This window comes from Oryctolagus cuniculus, chromosome 8, assembly GCF_051225735.1.
Source record: "Oryctolagus cuniculus isolate XC-2025 breed Fujian yellow rabbit chromosome 8, ASM5122573v1, whole genome shotgun sequence".
Lineage (NCBI taxonomy): Eukaryota > Metazoa > Chordata > Mammalia > Lagomorpha > Leporidae > Oryctolagus > Oryctolagus cuniculus.
In genome coordinates, this window is record NC_142874.1 from 48,503,656 (window position 1) to 48,517,832 (window position 14,177).

The 14,177-nt window shown below is 45.6% G+C and overlaps 1 protein-coding gene across 7 annotated transcripts in view; it reads left to right on the forward strand.

Annotated features, from left to right (window-relative positions):
• ZNF827 (zinc finger protein 827) overlaps positions 1 to 14,177 on the forward strand; it is a 189,356-nt gene that overhangs the window by 101,065 nt on the left and 74,114 nt on the right. For all 7 annotated transcript variants that reach the window (XM_051820031.3, XM_051820032.3, XM_051820028.3 and 4 more), the window contains exon 7: positions 1,390 to 1,447. In XM_051820031.3, coding sequence (XP_051675991.1) covers positions 1,390 to 1,447 — 58 coding nt within the window. The remainder of the gene's footprint in view (positions 1 to 1,389; positions 1,448 to 14,177) is intronic.

A 14,177-nucleotide genomic window follows, 5' to 3' on the forward strand; every position in this document is an offset into this window, starting at 1 on the left:
TCTCTGTGTACTGAAGCCACTGAGAACCATGATAGTCAGGGGAGAGTCCTCGCATTTGAACTGGATTGGGAAGGCCAGAGTTCAACCTCTGTGTTCATGAGCGCTAATTAAATAATTTCTGACAGCTGGTAGATGCAGCCCTCAAGGCCCAGGAAGGGAGGGTTTTCTTCTTGACTAATAATATTTGGTGTCCCTTGTGACATTTATCAGAATAAGCACTCAGTGACTTGCAGCACCAAGAATTCTCATGGCTGTTTTTCATGTCCCCTCCCACAGAGGGGCCCAGCAACACAGAATGCTTAAAGGTTGTCACAGAGTCAGAGGCGGAGCCGTTGTGACCACTGCAGCTTTCATGCTGAGTCTGAGGATGGCAGACGTGTTCAGCTGGGGAAAGACAGAGCGGAAGTGACCGTCTCTGCACGTGCCTCTGCGTACCTACTTGAAAATTGATTAACTCGGAAAGTTAAAAGTCAGGCAGCGTACTTGAACTGTTATTAACTGATTCCCTTTGGATTTTTTTTTTTTTTTTTGACAGGCAGAGTGGACAGTGAGAGAGAGAGAGAGACAGAGAGAAAGGTCTCCTTTTTCCATTGGTTCACTCCCCAATGGCTGCTGCAGCCAGCGCACCGCACTGATCCGAAGCCAGGAGCCAGGTGCTTCCTCCTGGTCTCCCACGCGGGTTCAGGGCCCAAGGACCTGGGCCATCCTCCACTGCCTCCCCAGGCCACAGCAGAGAGCTGGACTGGAAGGGGGGCAACCGGGACAGAATCCAGCACCCCAACCGGGACTAGAACCCAGGGTGCCGGCGCCGCAGGTGGAGGATTAGCCTATTGAGCGGCGGCGCCGGCCTGACTGGATTTTAATAAAAGATTTTTGTGACTGTTATCTACATGCTTTTGGCAATTATCTTTCACAGTAAGACAGGAAAGATTTGCTTGTTTATAAAAGAAGCCAGGAATGGGCATTTGACCCAGAGATTAAGGCGTTTATTAGAATTCCCACATCACGCCCCACAGTCCCTGAGTTCGGATCCCACCTCTGCTCCCAGTTCTGACTTCCTGCTAATGCTGACCTTGAGAGCCAGCACTGATGATGCGAGGACTTGGGTCTCTGTCACTCGCATTTGGAGACCTGGATGGAGTTCCTGGCTCCTGGCTTTGACCTAACTCAGCCCCAGGCATTGTGGGCATTTGGGGAGTGAACCAGTGGCTGCCAGCTTTTTCTGTCTCTCTCAAATAAATAAATTTTCCAAAAAAAAAAAAAAAAATCAGAAATTAGAAAGAGGAGATGCTGAGGGTTTTTCTGCTTCAGTCTAAAAGATGAGAGTTGAGTGAGAACTCCTTGAGAGAGGGTATATGTTTCACTGTGTTTCATTCTCTTTCCTTACAGAAAAAGTGAGCAAAGAGCACAATCACACGAAAGAGAACACCATCCGGACAACCACCAGGTAGGCCTCCTTGTGCTGGCTGCCCTCAGAGGAGCCCTGTGGGTCCGCCAGGCCCTAACAAGCCAATTCTCCCTTTTGGTTCAAAGGATTCACTTCACCAAGGTTTTGTGCTAGAACTTCTCAGTTACTGGAAACAATACAGAAACATAGGACAAGGGGAAAAAACCAACAACATTTTATTAAACATCCATGAGATGTCCTTGCTGGGAGAATTTTCCATGTGATTGTTTTTTACTGCTTACCAATAATTTTGTGAAGTAGCAGCTAGTATTATCATCTTTGCAATCTTTGCAGAAGTTTGGAATTTAAACGGGTGGCACAGTTGAAGCTGAGAGTTGGGGCTCTGTCTCATGCCAGCCTCACCTGATTGGTGTACCTTGGCTCTTGTTGCAACCAAGGATTTACAACTGTGAGCTGATAATTAGGCACCACGGATACCCTAGCTTTTTTTTTTTTTTTTTTTTTTTTTTTTTTGCCTCACAGCATTGTTGAGAGGGCAAGGATAGCAAGGATAATGCTTTTTGTTTTTTATTTTTATTTTATTTTTTTTAACTTTTATTTAATGAATATAGATTTCCAAAGTACAGCTTATGTACTACATTGGCTTCCCCCTCCATGACTTCCCTCCCACCTGCAACCCTCCCCTTTCCCGCTCTTTCTCCCCTTGCATTCATATCAAGATTCATTTTCAATTTTCTATATATACAGAAGATCAGTTTAGTATACATTAAGTAAAGATTTCAACAGTTTGCACCCACATAGAAACATAAAGTGAAAAATACTGTTTGAGTACTCGTTATAGCATTAAATCTCAATGTACAGCACATTAAGGACAGAGATCCTACATGAGGAGTAAGTGCACAGTGACTCCTGTTGTTGACTTTACAAATTGACACTCCTGTTTATGGCATCAATAATCTCCCTATCTGCAGTCATGAGTTAAGGATAATGCTTTAAGCCACGGCCAGAGCATCAATATCATTCACAGTGGTAGGGGAAAGTTTCCAGCTTGTGGGGGCCGACTAATGTGGGCTGCCCATCAGTGTAGTGTCAGCAGCAGAGAGGACTAGCCAGGGTCACTAGTCCCTGAAGGCTGTCCCAGCCTGAGCTGTCATAGGCAGTAGCCAGCAGGCAAAACCCAACACTGCAGAAAAGGAGCTTGCGGGAAATGATGCCTCCACCTTTGAAGGCCCCTCCCCCACCCTGCAGTTGCCCTCACTGGCTCGGGATAGTTTACAGGGTGAGCCAGCAGGAGCAGAAAGGACTAGCACGTAAGATTGTTCCTGGCCAGAGCAGTGATGGGGTTTGCAGTTACAATTTTTTGAAACAAAAGATAAGTGATGCTTTTCTTTCTGGTGTGCTATGAATTGACCTCAGAGCATCATCAATCATGTGCACAGTACTCATTTGAACTTTATTTTTAAATTTTTAAGGGTTTATTTATTTATTTATTTGAGAGGCAAAGATACAGACAAAGGGAGAGACACAGAGAGAGGTCTTCCATCTGCTGGTTCGGTTCACTTCCCAAATGGCTGTAATGGCTGGAGCTGGGTGGATCCAAAGCCAGGAGCCAGGAGCTTTTTCTGGGTCTCCCACATGGGTGCAAGGGCCGAAGAATTTGGGACATCCTCTGCTGCTTTCCCAGGCACATTAACCAGGAGCTGGGTCAGAAGTGGAGCAGCCAGGACTCAAACCGGTGCCCTTATGGGAAGTCTGTGCTGCAGCGGAGGCTTAACCTACTATGCCACAGCACTGGCCCCTCTCATTTGAGCTTTAGCCTGAGGTTTTAAAAAATTTGCTTCATTGGAATTTAGGAATATCAAATATCGTAGAGGAATGAAAATGAAGCCAGCTTGCCTCTCACTGGGCTATGCAGTCTTAGAGAAAGGAACCTCACCCTAGTGGGACAGAGCTCGGGGTTAGCCTTGTCGCCCTGTATAACAACATGGATGGAAAACAGGTCTTGTGGAGATGATCTGCAGATTACCATGGGAGAAAGCTTTAAATTTCCTTTTCCATGAACTCTTTGGAGCCACTTTGTATCTGCTTGTGCCCGTGGGCCTAAACACTGATGGGACTGGCAGATGGGTAGAAATTTAATGCCAAATGGATTCAACATAATAAATGGTCATTTCAGTTTGCTTCCATGGTATGTTTGAAGTGTCATAGGTCAGGCTTTCTAGAAGCTGCCCCTGGGGTGGGGATTCTCATGCGAGTGCGTTATTGAGGGTATGCAGTCAGAGGGGCCTGGTGAGGGAGGGGAAAGGAGCCATTAAGAGGTAATTTCACCCGGGTTCTTGCTTCCACTCTTGCCTCTTGGGAGCTCTGGGGCAGAGCAAACACTGCCAAGAAGCAAGCGGGTCATTTTTTGTACCCCCGTGTCATTCACTTGCAGGGGGTATGTGGCCTCCCAGGTGAGCTGCTGCAGAGGGGAGCAGCCAACACTCTCAGAGGGTGCATTAGTGCAGGAAGCTAAGAGGCATCTGGGCCAGACCCCAGCAGCATGTCCTACCGAGATTTCTTCTGGCTCCTGAAAGCTACGTGGTCATATAGATATAACAAAAAGTGTGCTGTGAGACCATGTTATTTTACACTTTCAGGTGTTCATTGGGAAAGGTAAGAGAAGGTTTGAACTAGCCCCAAAGAAGCGAAATGTGCCTCAAGCCTAAATTGCTTTGGCTGCAGCTGAAGTATAATTATAGAAGAGCAGAGAAAAAATTTTTGAACCATTTGGCGAAAGCGAAGCCATCATTAAATTTTCCTCTTGCTGGGAGCTTACGAGTGAGAAGAAGTCTGCATCAGATCCTTTGCCCAAAGCAAAGGAAGAGATGCTTCCTGCGAGCATGGCAGAGTGTTCAGAAATCGTGGTACCAATTGTTGGTTTCAGTTCTGCAAAATCCTTGGTGTGTTTTTATTTTCCCTTTGAACAGCCAACTTGCTCAATTAGCCTGTCCACAAATAGATTTCTTTTTTACCTCTCACCTCATTACTTCAAGTGGAATAGCATCAAGCTGTTGTATGCCAAGAAATCCTCTTTAGCTCAAGTTAACTGATATCAGGGACCGAAAGAATAACACCAACTCTGTCTTCTGATTTCTGTTTTACAAGGAACTATGCACAAGGTCGTGTGTGGATTATGTTTGGAGGTATGATTGGTGATACATTTCAAAAAGATTTACATCAAGTACCTGAATTCCCATAGCTCCAGATTTGTTTTTTGATTTGTATTTGCTTCTTTACTTTGTGGGTTTTTTTTTTTCTTTTTTTCTTTTTGGGTGGAGACCGTGGGCATGTATCTCCAGAATTTTGCATACGTGGTGGAGTGTTTGTATAGTTCTCAGGTTTCCTATGAGAGGACCTAATAGAAGCTGACTGTTCAGCACCTTGGCTCAGGGTCAAAATCAAGTTCAGAATTTTCTGGGTTTGAGACTTGCTAGCTACACCTAAGACAGTGTGACTGTGATGGGCATCCCGAGCGTGTTGAGTTCAGTCAGTACCGTGATCCATCCTTTCCACACCTGTCTGCTGCCAATGGATGCCCGAGCGCCTCAGCTCACTGTGGTCTCCTGTGCCAGGGTGTGGGTTTCCAAGGGGATGAACTGGGAGAAGCAGCATTTAGTACTGAAAAAAAAAGAGGAGCCGATTCTCTCCCTTCTTTACAAATCCACTCCACTCCCTGCTGTTCATCATTATCGATCTTCATGCTCATTGCGATCACAAGAACTAAGGAGGAGAGTAGACAGTTTGCAGCTTGGCATTCTTTTTTTTTTTTTTTAAAGAAAGATTTATTTTTTATTTATTTGAAAGGCAGAGTTACAGAGAGAGGAAGAGAGACAGGGAGAAGTCTTCCATCTGCTGGTTCACTCCCCAAATGGCCGCAACAGTCGAGTCTGGTCCAGGCCGAAGCCAGGAGCCAGGAGCTTCTTCCAGTCTCCCATGTGTATGCAGGGGCCCAAGCACTTGGGCCATCCTCCACTCCTTTCCCAGGCAAATTAGCAGGTAGCTGGATCAGAAGTGGAACAGCTGAGTCTCGAACCGGCTCCCACATGGAATGCCAGAACTGCAGGTGGTGGCTTAACCTGCAGCCACAACTACAGCTTGGTATTCTAATGTGACTTTCAGTGAGATTCAGGATTGCTGATTTCTATGCCCAGGCACCAAGAGAACATGATGTCTGTAGATGTATGTAGTGAATTCTCTGTGCCAGGAAGGTTGATGTCTCTCTCTTCATCAAATTCTCTTCCTCATGTCTATTTACTGGCAACTTTGCTCTTTTTTTTTTTTTTTGACAGGCAGAGTTAGACAGAGAGAAAGGTCTTCCTTCTGTTGGTTCACCCCCAAATGGCCGTCACGGCCAGCGCGCTGCGCCAATCCAAAGCCAAGAGCCAGGTGCTTCCTCCTGGTCTCCCATGTGGGTGCAGGGCCCAAGCACTTGGGCCATCCTCCACTGCCTTCCGGGGCCACAGCAGAGAACTGGACTGGAAGAGGAGCAACTGGGACAGAATCCGGTGCCCCAACAGGGACTAGAACACGGGGTGCCGGTGCTGCAGGCAGAGGATTAGCCTAGTTAGCCGTGGCACCGGCCAACTCTGCTCTTTCTTACTACCCCTATCATAACATGGGCAGCTATGGAGAGTGAAAAGTGTGAGATTGCATGCCTTGTTAGCAGTTTTTAAAAAGAGGTTTTAGGAGAAGCTAAAGGTTAAAACTAATAACTAGCAAGTTTCTGGATCGTTGCTTTTCTACCTCAATTTTTTAAAAACCCATAATGCAAAACTTTAAAATGTGCAGAATTAGAAATCATGTGCTTGTCACCTGGTTAAAATAATTACCCACTTATGACTTATGTTGTTGCATCTTTCCTCTCCCTGTCACTCCCTCCCTATACATTAGTTTGAGGCAGAGCCCAAATACCATAGAAAGAATTGGTTTGAGAGAGCCTTCATTTTTTTTTTTAATCCTAAGAATTTATACTCAGCTGGTTAAGTTAGGAGCATCTTCCTAAAAATAAAGGAACAAAGCAATCAACTAAAACATACCATGTCACCAGGCAGAAAAATCAGTCAACTTAGCAGCTGGAGGGATTGGGTCATGTGGTCCTGCTCACCAGTGCCTTGACCTTGGCCCTCAATCCCTGTTTGTGCTCCCAATGAGGGCACCACCATTGAATCAGACCTCTGGTTGGACCATCACTGCAAATGCTGAAACAGCAGTGCTTTTGCCTTTTTAACCTCAGAGTCCAGAAAATTCAATCTGAGTGTAAAGAAGGCTACAAGTCTCCTTTGAGATACAGTGAGTGGCCTGAGCGGTCCTCATTCCAGCCCATCTGACAAATGAGATGAGAGAGAGTCGCGGCCAGACTCGTGAGAACAGAAGGAGGCCATTTATGAGACTAATACAATCTTGATTTTTCTATTTCCTTTCCCAGCACAAGCCTAAGTTCTGCAGGGAACAGATAACCAGCTATTATGATCATTTGGTAGATGAAAATACATGAGGCATGATATCATAACCAGATCCCAAAGTTTAATGGAATAAAAAGGAGATCTCCATCTTTTGCCACGGACCATCACCCAGCCAGATGCTGGATAAGATCGAAATGGGAAAATGGAACCCTAGAGTAAGAATCAGATAGCTCCTGGCAGGTGAATTGGACATGCTCAATGTTGTGTAACACCATGAACTTCAAACAATGGCTGCCAAGAACCCTCTCTTGGTTATTTGTTCTCTCTTTTCCCCATTAATAATTCAGTGTCCGCAGGGGTATAGGATTGCAGGCCTATAAGAAAAACTTCTCACACCTGGCTTGCTCTTTGTCAAAAGCAAGGAAGTATTTCCCTGAATTGTTCTTTTCTCTATTAGACAAAAAAGCAGAAGTAGGAGAACTGAAGACGGACAGACTCATATCATGCTGTGCAGACCAATATTTAATTTGCCCAATTTTCAGAATTGGAAATGTGGGCTATTTTTCTATGATTTAGGTAATGGCACATAGAGTGTTTACTAAAAGACATATTCACATGGAAGTGCCCAGTGTAGAATTTTCCTGTGCGCTGCTTTGGATGCATGCCCTCAAATATTTAGAATTGAGTAATAGAAATCATACAAGTTTGTAAAAGCGTGGTGTGCTGCCTAAATTCATGCAATTTCCCCCATTTCATTTCTTTGGAAGGCATAAGAGAATAATGCTCTATTATCTTGAAAAGTAAAAGATTGCTTTGAAATAACACTGAATTAGAAATGATTAAGAAAATAAACAGGAAGCAGAGAAAATGAAATCAGGGATTTCTGAGTAGCTCTCCATATATTCTCTTTATCCTTCATGTTTTGTGACTGGAAAATAAAACGCACCCAGAATTCTGGTTCTTAATAACAGAGATTACTGCCGATTTCATGGCGCCCCTTCAGTTAGGGTGCTAAGTTCTCCTTCAGTGAAGTCAAGTCTGGTTTGGGGCCACGTGGTACCGCTGCAAAATTTTCAAAAGATGCCCTTCCTCAATACACTACCATCTGCTGGAATAATGTCATAGTAAATATTTAAATCTTTGGTACTTGTGAAGTCAGTCATGCCCCCCTTGGTGTTGTGCAGTGTACAACCCGTACCCACTACCGCTGTCTGCAGCTATTCTACACAAATGCTGACTTCAGGGTCTTTTCATTGGACCTGTATCCTTAGCCACTCATGCTTGGAAACAATGGATTGTTACACACACACACACACACACACACACACACACAGCTTGAAACTGCTTCCTGCATTTGCCGCTCAGGTGTTTTGTTTCGCACTTCGCGGAGCCTCTCTCAGTGCCTCCCTCTGTTCCTCTACTCCACTGTCCTGCAGGTGTGACCCTCTGCCATTTCACCTGCAGGGAGTCCTCCCTCAGGTTGCAGCAGTGTGCTTCCAGAGCAGAACAGGAGGCTGTCAGCTCGCCCCTGTTCAGCCCATGCCCGCGACACGCCCACTTTTATCTCCCCTGGCTGGCAGTGGTGCTCCGTCTTGTTGACGGAGCTCCCGATAGTCAGGAGTGAAGTGTAAACTAGCAGACAGCCAGATCGTGTGTGCCTCTCCAGGTGCCCTTGACAGGTCCCGCAGGGGGCGACGCCGCCAGCCAGGTGCTGGCTTCAGTCCTGTTTTCTGATCTGGAATGTTCCCCAAGAGTGTCTCCCTACATCCCAGATTCAGGAGTTCACCTCTGCTTCAGCAGCAGCCCCAGGGAAGCAGCCACCTTTCGCCGGCCTTGGCTACTGTGTCCACGTGACACAGCCTTGACCTTGCAGCAGAGCAGGCCCTGGGTGCCTCTGTTCTCGGCTCACCTCAGCAGAAAGCCCGTTGTCCCGGTTATGCAGAAAGTCAGATTCCTGCTGGAGATCCAGGTCCCTCCACAGGCTGACATTTTGAGTATCCGGACGTGCAGGGTTCACTTCCTCAGTCCGCGGTTGGCTCCGGCTCCCCCTGTCTGGCCTCTCCAGCACAGCGGCACTCGACAAGGCCTGCCATTGTGCTCCTTGTCCCGACGAGGCTCCTGGCTCCACACTGGGTGAATGCTAGACCCACAACAGCAGGAACTTGTTCCTTGAAAACTCGGTGTTGGGTTGTAGCATTGGCCCGCCTTTAAGACAGCCTCTGTGCTTTTCGAAGAAGAAAATACATAGCGTTAGCAACGTATATATTTTTCCCCAGACGCTTTATTTAGTTTTCTTCGGCAGTGGTTGATACCGCCTCTTCCTTGGGTAGTGTTTGGACATCGGACACAGAAGCAGACTTGATACCAGCCATCTTAATTTAGAGGCCGTTGCTCCTGCCTGTGTCTTTAACATCTCTCCCCCAGAGTTTACCCTTTGAAAAGACTGTCTCTCGAAGAGTAAAGGACTAGAAACAGTGAAACTTCAGGTTTGTTTTGTTTTGTTTTGTTAGTTGTTAAAAGTTGCCTTTACTTGCAGAGGATATAGGAACATATAAAGAAAAAATGATATTTTAATCCTGCTCCCTAGAGCACACCACTGCTTCGTCAGTGCTGTGTGTCCTGGCTGCGTTTTCCCCGTTTGTTTATACATGTATACTTTTCTTGTAAAAACTAGACTCTACTATATATTGAGTTTTATAATCTGCTCACCTAGCAACATATTAAGAACAGCTTTCCATGTCAATACACAGAGCTCAGTGAGTCTGCTTTTAATGATTCCACGTTATTCAGTGTTTACTAGTGTCAGTTTATTTTGTCAATCCCATCTTACTGGATATCCAGGGGTTCCTCTCTCTCCAGGTTAGTGCCAGTATAAACAATGCTGGGGCAAGATGACTCAAAAAGGAATGTCCGATTGATTTCCAAAAAGATAGACTCCATGAGTCTAGCAAGAGCTAATGAGAGGGAGACAGACAGAGAGACAGAGGCAGAGCCCATGTCAAGGGTCTCACCAACTTTGTGCTTCCTCATGTATTTAAAACCATCTATTTTTAGCAACCCAGGGATTAAGACTCCTGCGCCTCAGTTTAAAACTTTCCATTTATGGATTCTGAGTGTTAATACGCATTTTGTTTAGGATGAGGTATTTCTCTCTGTTGTTTTGGGTATTTCACTTTTTCTGTCATTCTTTGACAGTTTGATGGTTTATCTGGGTTGGATTTTTTGTTTTTGTTTTTGTTTTTAAGTTATGGCTGGTGTTTTTTTAAATTATGAAATACCTCCAAACAAAGTAGAAAATAAAATAAAATAATAAATCGTGGTCCCCCAGGTGGCATAGTTATCCACATTTTACAATGCCTACTTCACCGATCTTTTTCTCCTCTACATTTTAACTCATCACCCAGAAATCATACATTCACCTCCAGATTCTTTGGTATCTATCTCAAAAAAAAAAAAAAAAAGAAAAAGAAAAGTATTTTTCTCATGATGCCGTTTCATGCCTTACAGGAATAATACTTTCAGTTTCTTTTCAATAATACTTTCGGTTTTTCATTGCTGAGATGTTTTCACATGACGGGCACCAGCCAAATGCACAGCCCATCAATGCCTAATGGGAGACGAAAACACATCTTTGCTTCCCTGTTGTCTGCAAATATTGAGGGAGAAAACCTGGAGCCTGTATGGGTAGTAAAGTTATGGAGTGACCTTGGCTCCCACTGCCCACAAACCCCATTTAGAAACCCACTGAAGCTGCAGCGTCAGCCACGATTTGTAGGCAGACGTCCCGCCAAAGCCTGCTGACACGTAGAGAGGAGTTCACGTTTTATTCACTACAGTCCCTCTTTCTTAGAAAATGTGCACTCCCAACATGAGCAGCGACCAGATTTTCCAGGCCCAGCCCGCTGAGGTCATAGGAGGTCTCTGTTATGTCCCTTTTATGTTTGAATAAGGGATCTTCTGTCTCCAATGGTCAGGGCTGTCTTCAAGAAACAGGCTGCCAGTTACTTATCCTACCCCCACACCCTTTGACCTGCCCTCCAGAGATCTTCCTTTATTATACTCAATCAATCAGTCAATCAAGGTGTTCAGAAGCAGGGGTCACTGTGTCCGCAGAGCTGGAAAGGGAAGCACGGTGTTCCGGGCACCATCAATGTCATGCTTCCTTTGATTCTGGATTATCTGTGTAACTGACCACACGCATGGCAGTAAGAAAGCTGGCCCCGATGTTTATGTCTCACGTCTGAGTACCTGGCACATTTCCGAAGCAACAGCTACCTTACCTCTCGTCCAGACTGAAAGTGAGGACCCACGCTGGGAGCCGGGGAGACCACACCGGCTCCTGGGTCACACAGAGTGACTGCTCTGCCGCAGCCAAGTCACCAGGTCTGAGCTTTCCTTTCTGCCACTTGAGAGACTCATCTAGACACCTGCACTGAGGCCGAGCACGTGCAGCGTTCCAGGATTCCTTTACAGAAGTGGGTGGGACTAAGCATTTCCTGTATTTTAAATATAATAGTTTACAGCTCCGTTGCAAAACATACAGCTATATAAGTATACGAGATGCTAAGCATGTAGTATCTGTTATAAATTATCAGCAAATACATTAATCAAGGAAAGTCAGAGTTTAGAAAAACAGAAGAAGTACTATTTAAAGGTAAAGAAAACTGCATTTATTGTGAGAAATAAGTTGAAAATGAAATGATGTTATTTGATCTTTTTTTAAAAACGGAATACCTAAAAATAAAGTGTGACAATGTTTTTATTTTTGAGTTGTGAGCATATTTTTATGCAAGCTATTCCAGCTTCTTGAAGTGTCTTCTGACTTTAAAATACGTGAGGGACTGTTGAGAAGATAGTTATGTCTGATCCAAATTGGGTACTTTCCCCATTCCTCATCTTTGAGTAATCTAGACTTTCTTATTTGATACGTTGGAGAAGCTTTTAAAAAAAAAAGGTTTTTGTTGATTGGCAAGGACTGTAACCTGTTATTGTTAGCAAGCTCTAATTTTGTTCAAAGAAAACATTTTCGGTATGTTCTTATTTCCTTTAGTTTCATCATACAGACGTGAAGATTCTATATGGACGTTACCTGCATCATTTTAGTTTAAAATTTTTAAAAAGATTAATTTTATTTATTTGAAAGATAGAGTTACAGAGAGAGAGAGAGAGGGAGGGAGGGAGAGAGAGAGGGAGAGAGGGAGGGAGGGAGAGAGGGAGAGACAGAGATCTTACATCTACTGGTTCATTCCCGAGATCTCAGCAGCCAGGGCTGTGCCAGGCCTAAGCCAGGAGCCAGGAGCTTCTTTGGGGTCTCCCACCTAGGAGCCGGAGCCCAAGCATTTGGGCCATCTTCTACTGCTTTCCCAGGTGCATTAGCAGGGAGCTGGACCAGAAGTGGAGCAGCAGGGGCTCAAACTAGCACCCATATGGGATGCTGGGGCTGCAGCTGGCAGCTTAACCCGTTATGCCACAACGCCAGCCCCACCTGCATCCATTTTAAACATCACAGTCATACTCCATGTGTTCAGAAAGTCTTTGCCCCAGAGTAGGGTTTACTCATGTAGTAACTTTGGTTGATCAGCTGTCTCTTCTTGTGACCTTTGGAGATTTGAAAGATTGTTTTCTCAACCACTGCTTCCTGTTCACTTCAAAATGTTAATGTCCTGTGTAAGTCTTGGGGTGTGTATCAAAGTCTAAGGAATTCAGAGGTCAGCTTTTTTTTTTTTTTTTTTTTTTTTTTGACAGGCAGGGTGGACAGTGAGAGAGAGAGACAGAGAGAAAGGTCTTCCTTTGCCATTGGTTCACCCTCCAATGGCTGCCGCGGCTGGCGCACTGTGGACGGCGCACCGTGCTGATCCGATGGCAGGAGCCAGGTGCTTCTCCTGGTCTCCTGTGGGGTGCAGGGCCCAAGTACTTGGGCCATCCTCCACTGTACTCCCGGGCCATAGCAGAGAGCTGGCCTGGAAGAGGGGCAACCGGGATAGAATCCGGCGCCCCGGCCGGGAGTAGAACCCGGGGTGCTGGCGCTACAAGGCGGAGGATTAGCCTAGTGAGCCGCAGCGCCGACCCAGAGGTCAGCATTTTTAAAATACCAGTTTAGTGTTTTTAGGCAAACACGTGGTATTCAGTTCTCTAAAAACAACATGGCCCATCAATACCAAAAGCCAGTGTCTTGTGTTGGTGATAACTAGGCCCAGTGGAGAAGAGGAAGCCTAAGACAGGAGGAATGGAAAGCCATCTGGCGAGGTAGCCCAGGAGCTGAGGTCTGCCAGGGAGCAGGTAGAGGTTAGAGAGAGAAAACTGTGACTCCCAGGGCTGGCACTGAAGTGCAGTGGGTTGGGCAGCTGCCTGTGATGCTGGCATCCCATATCAGAGAGAGGTTCGAGTCCCAGCTGCTCCACTTCTGATCCAACTCCCTGCTAACAGCCTGGGAAAAGCAGCAGAAGATGGTCCAAGTGATTGGCCCCTGCCATCCATGTGGGAGACCTGGAAGAAGCTCCTGGCTTCTGCTTGGTCCTGCCCTAGCTGTTAGGGCCATTCAAAAAGTGAACCAGTGATGGAAGATCTTTCTGTCTCTCCCTCTCTCTCTCTTATCACTCTGCCTTTGAAATAATTTAAAATAAACCTTAAATGAAAAGAAAAAACTGTAGCGCCCATGGAACTTTTCTACCCTAGAGTGGGGCTTCCAGCTCTCCTCTTGCAGTATCTAACTTCTCAGACACATCTACCTCAGATCATTTGTTCTTAAAATTTCCTTAAAAGAAAACAAAAATTAACTCCAATTCTTTTTTAAAAATGTATTTATTTATTTGAAAGGCAGAGTTCCAGAGAGCAGAAGCAGAGAGAGTGGTCTTCCATTCTCTGGCTCACTCCCTACATGGCCGCAATGGCCAGAGCTGTGCCTATCCGAAGTCAGGAGCCAGGAGCTTCTTTTGGGTCTCCCACGCAGGTGCAAGGGCCTAAGGACCTGAGCCAGCTTCTACTGCTATCCCAGGTCATATCAGAGAGCTGAATTGGAAGAGGAGCAGCCGGGACTCGAACCTGCGTCCATATGGGATGCCGGCACTTCAGGCGGTAGCTTTACCTGCTACACCACAGTGCTGGCCCCAATCCCACTTTCTTTTGGAGATATTTTTCCAGCTCTCGGGGGAAATAAATCAGGAAGCCCTATTATATCATATATTACAGCTGAATAGCTAATCAATTACTTCTGAAAATACAACACTTTCCCCTGTGCAGATGGCAGTCAAGCTATCACTTTGGAAGGATTTGCCTGTACTCGTGCATTATAACAGCATTTCATCCCATCCTGATCTAACCGAGGT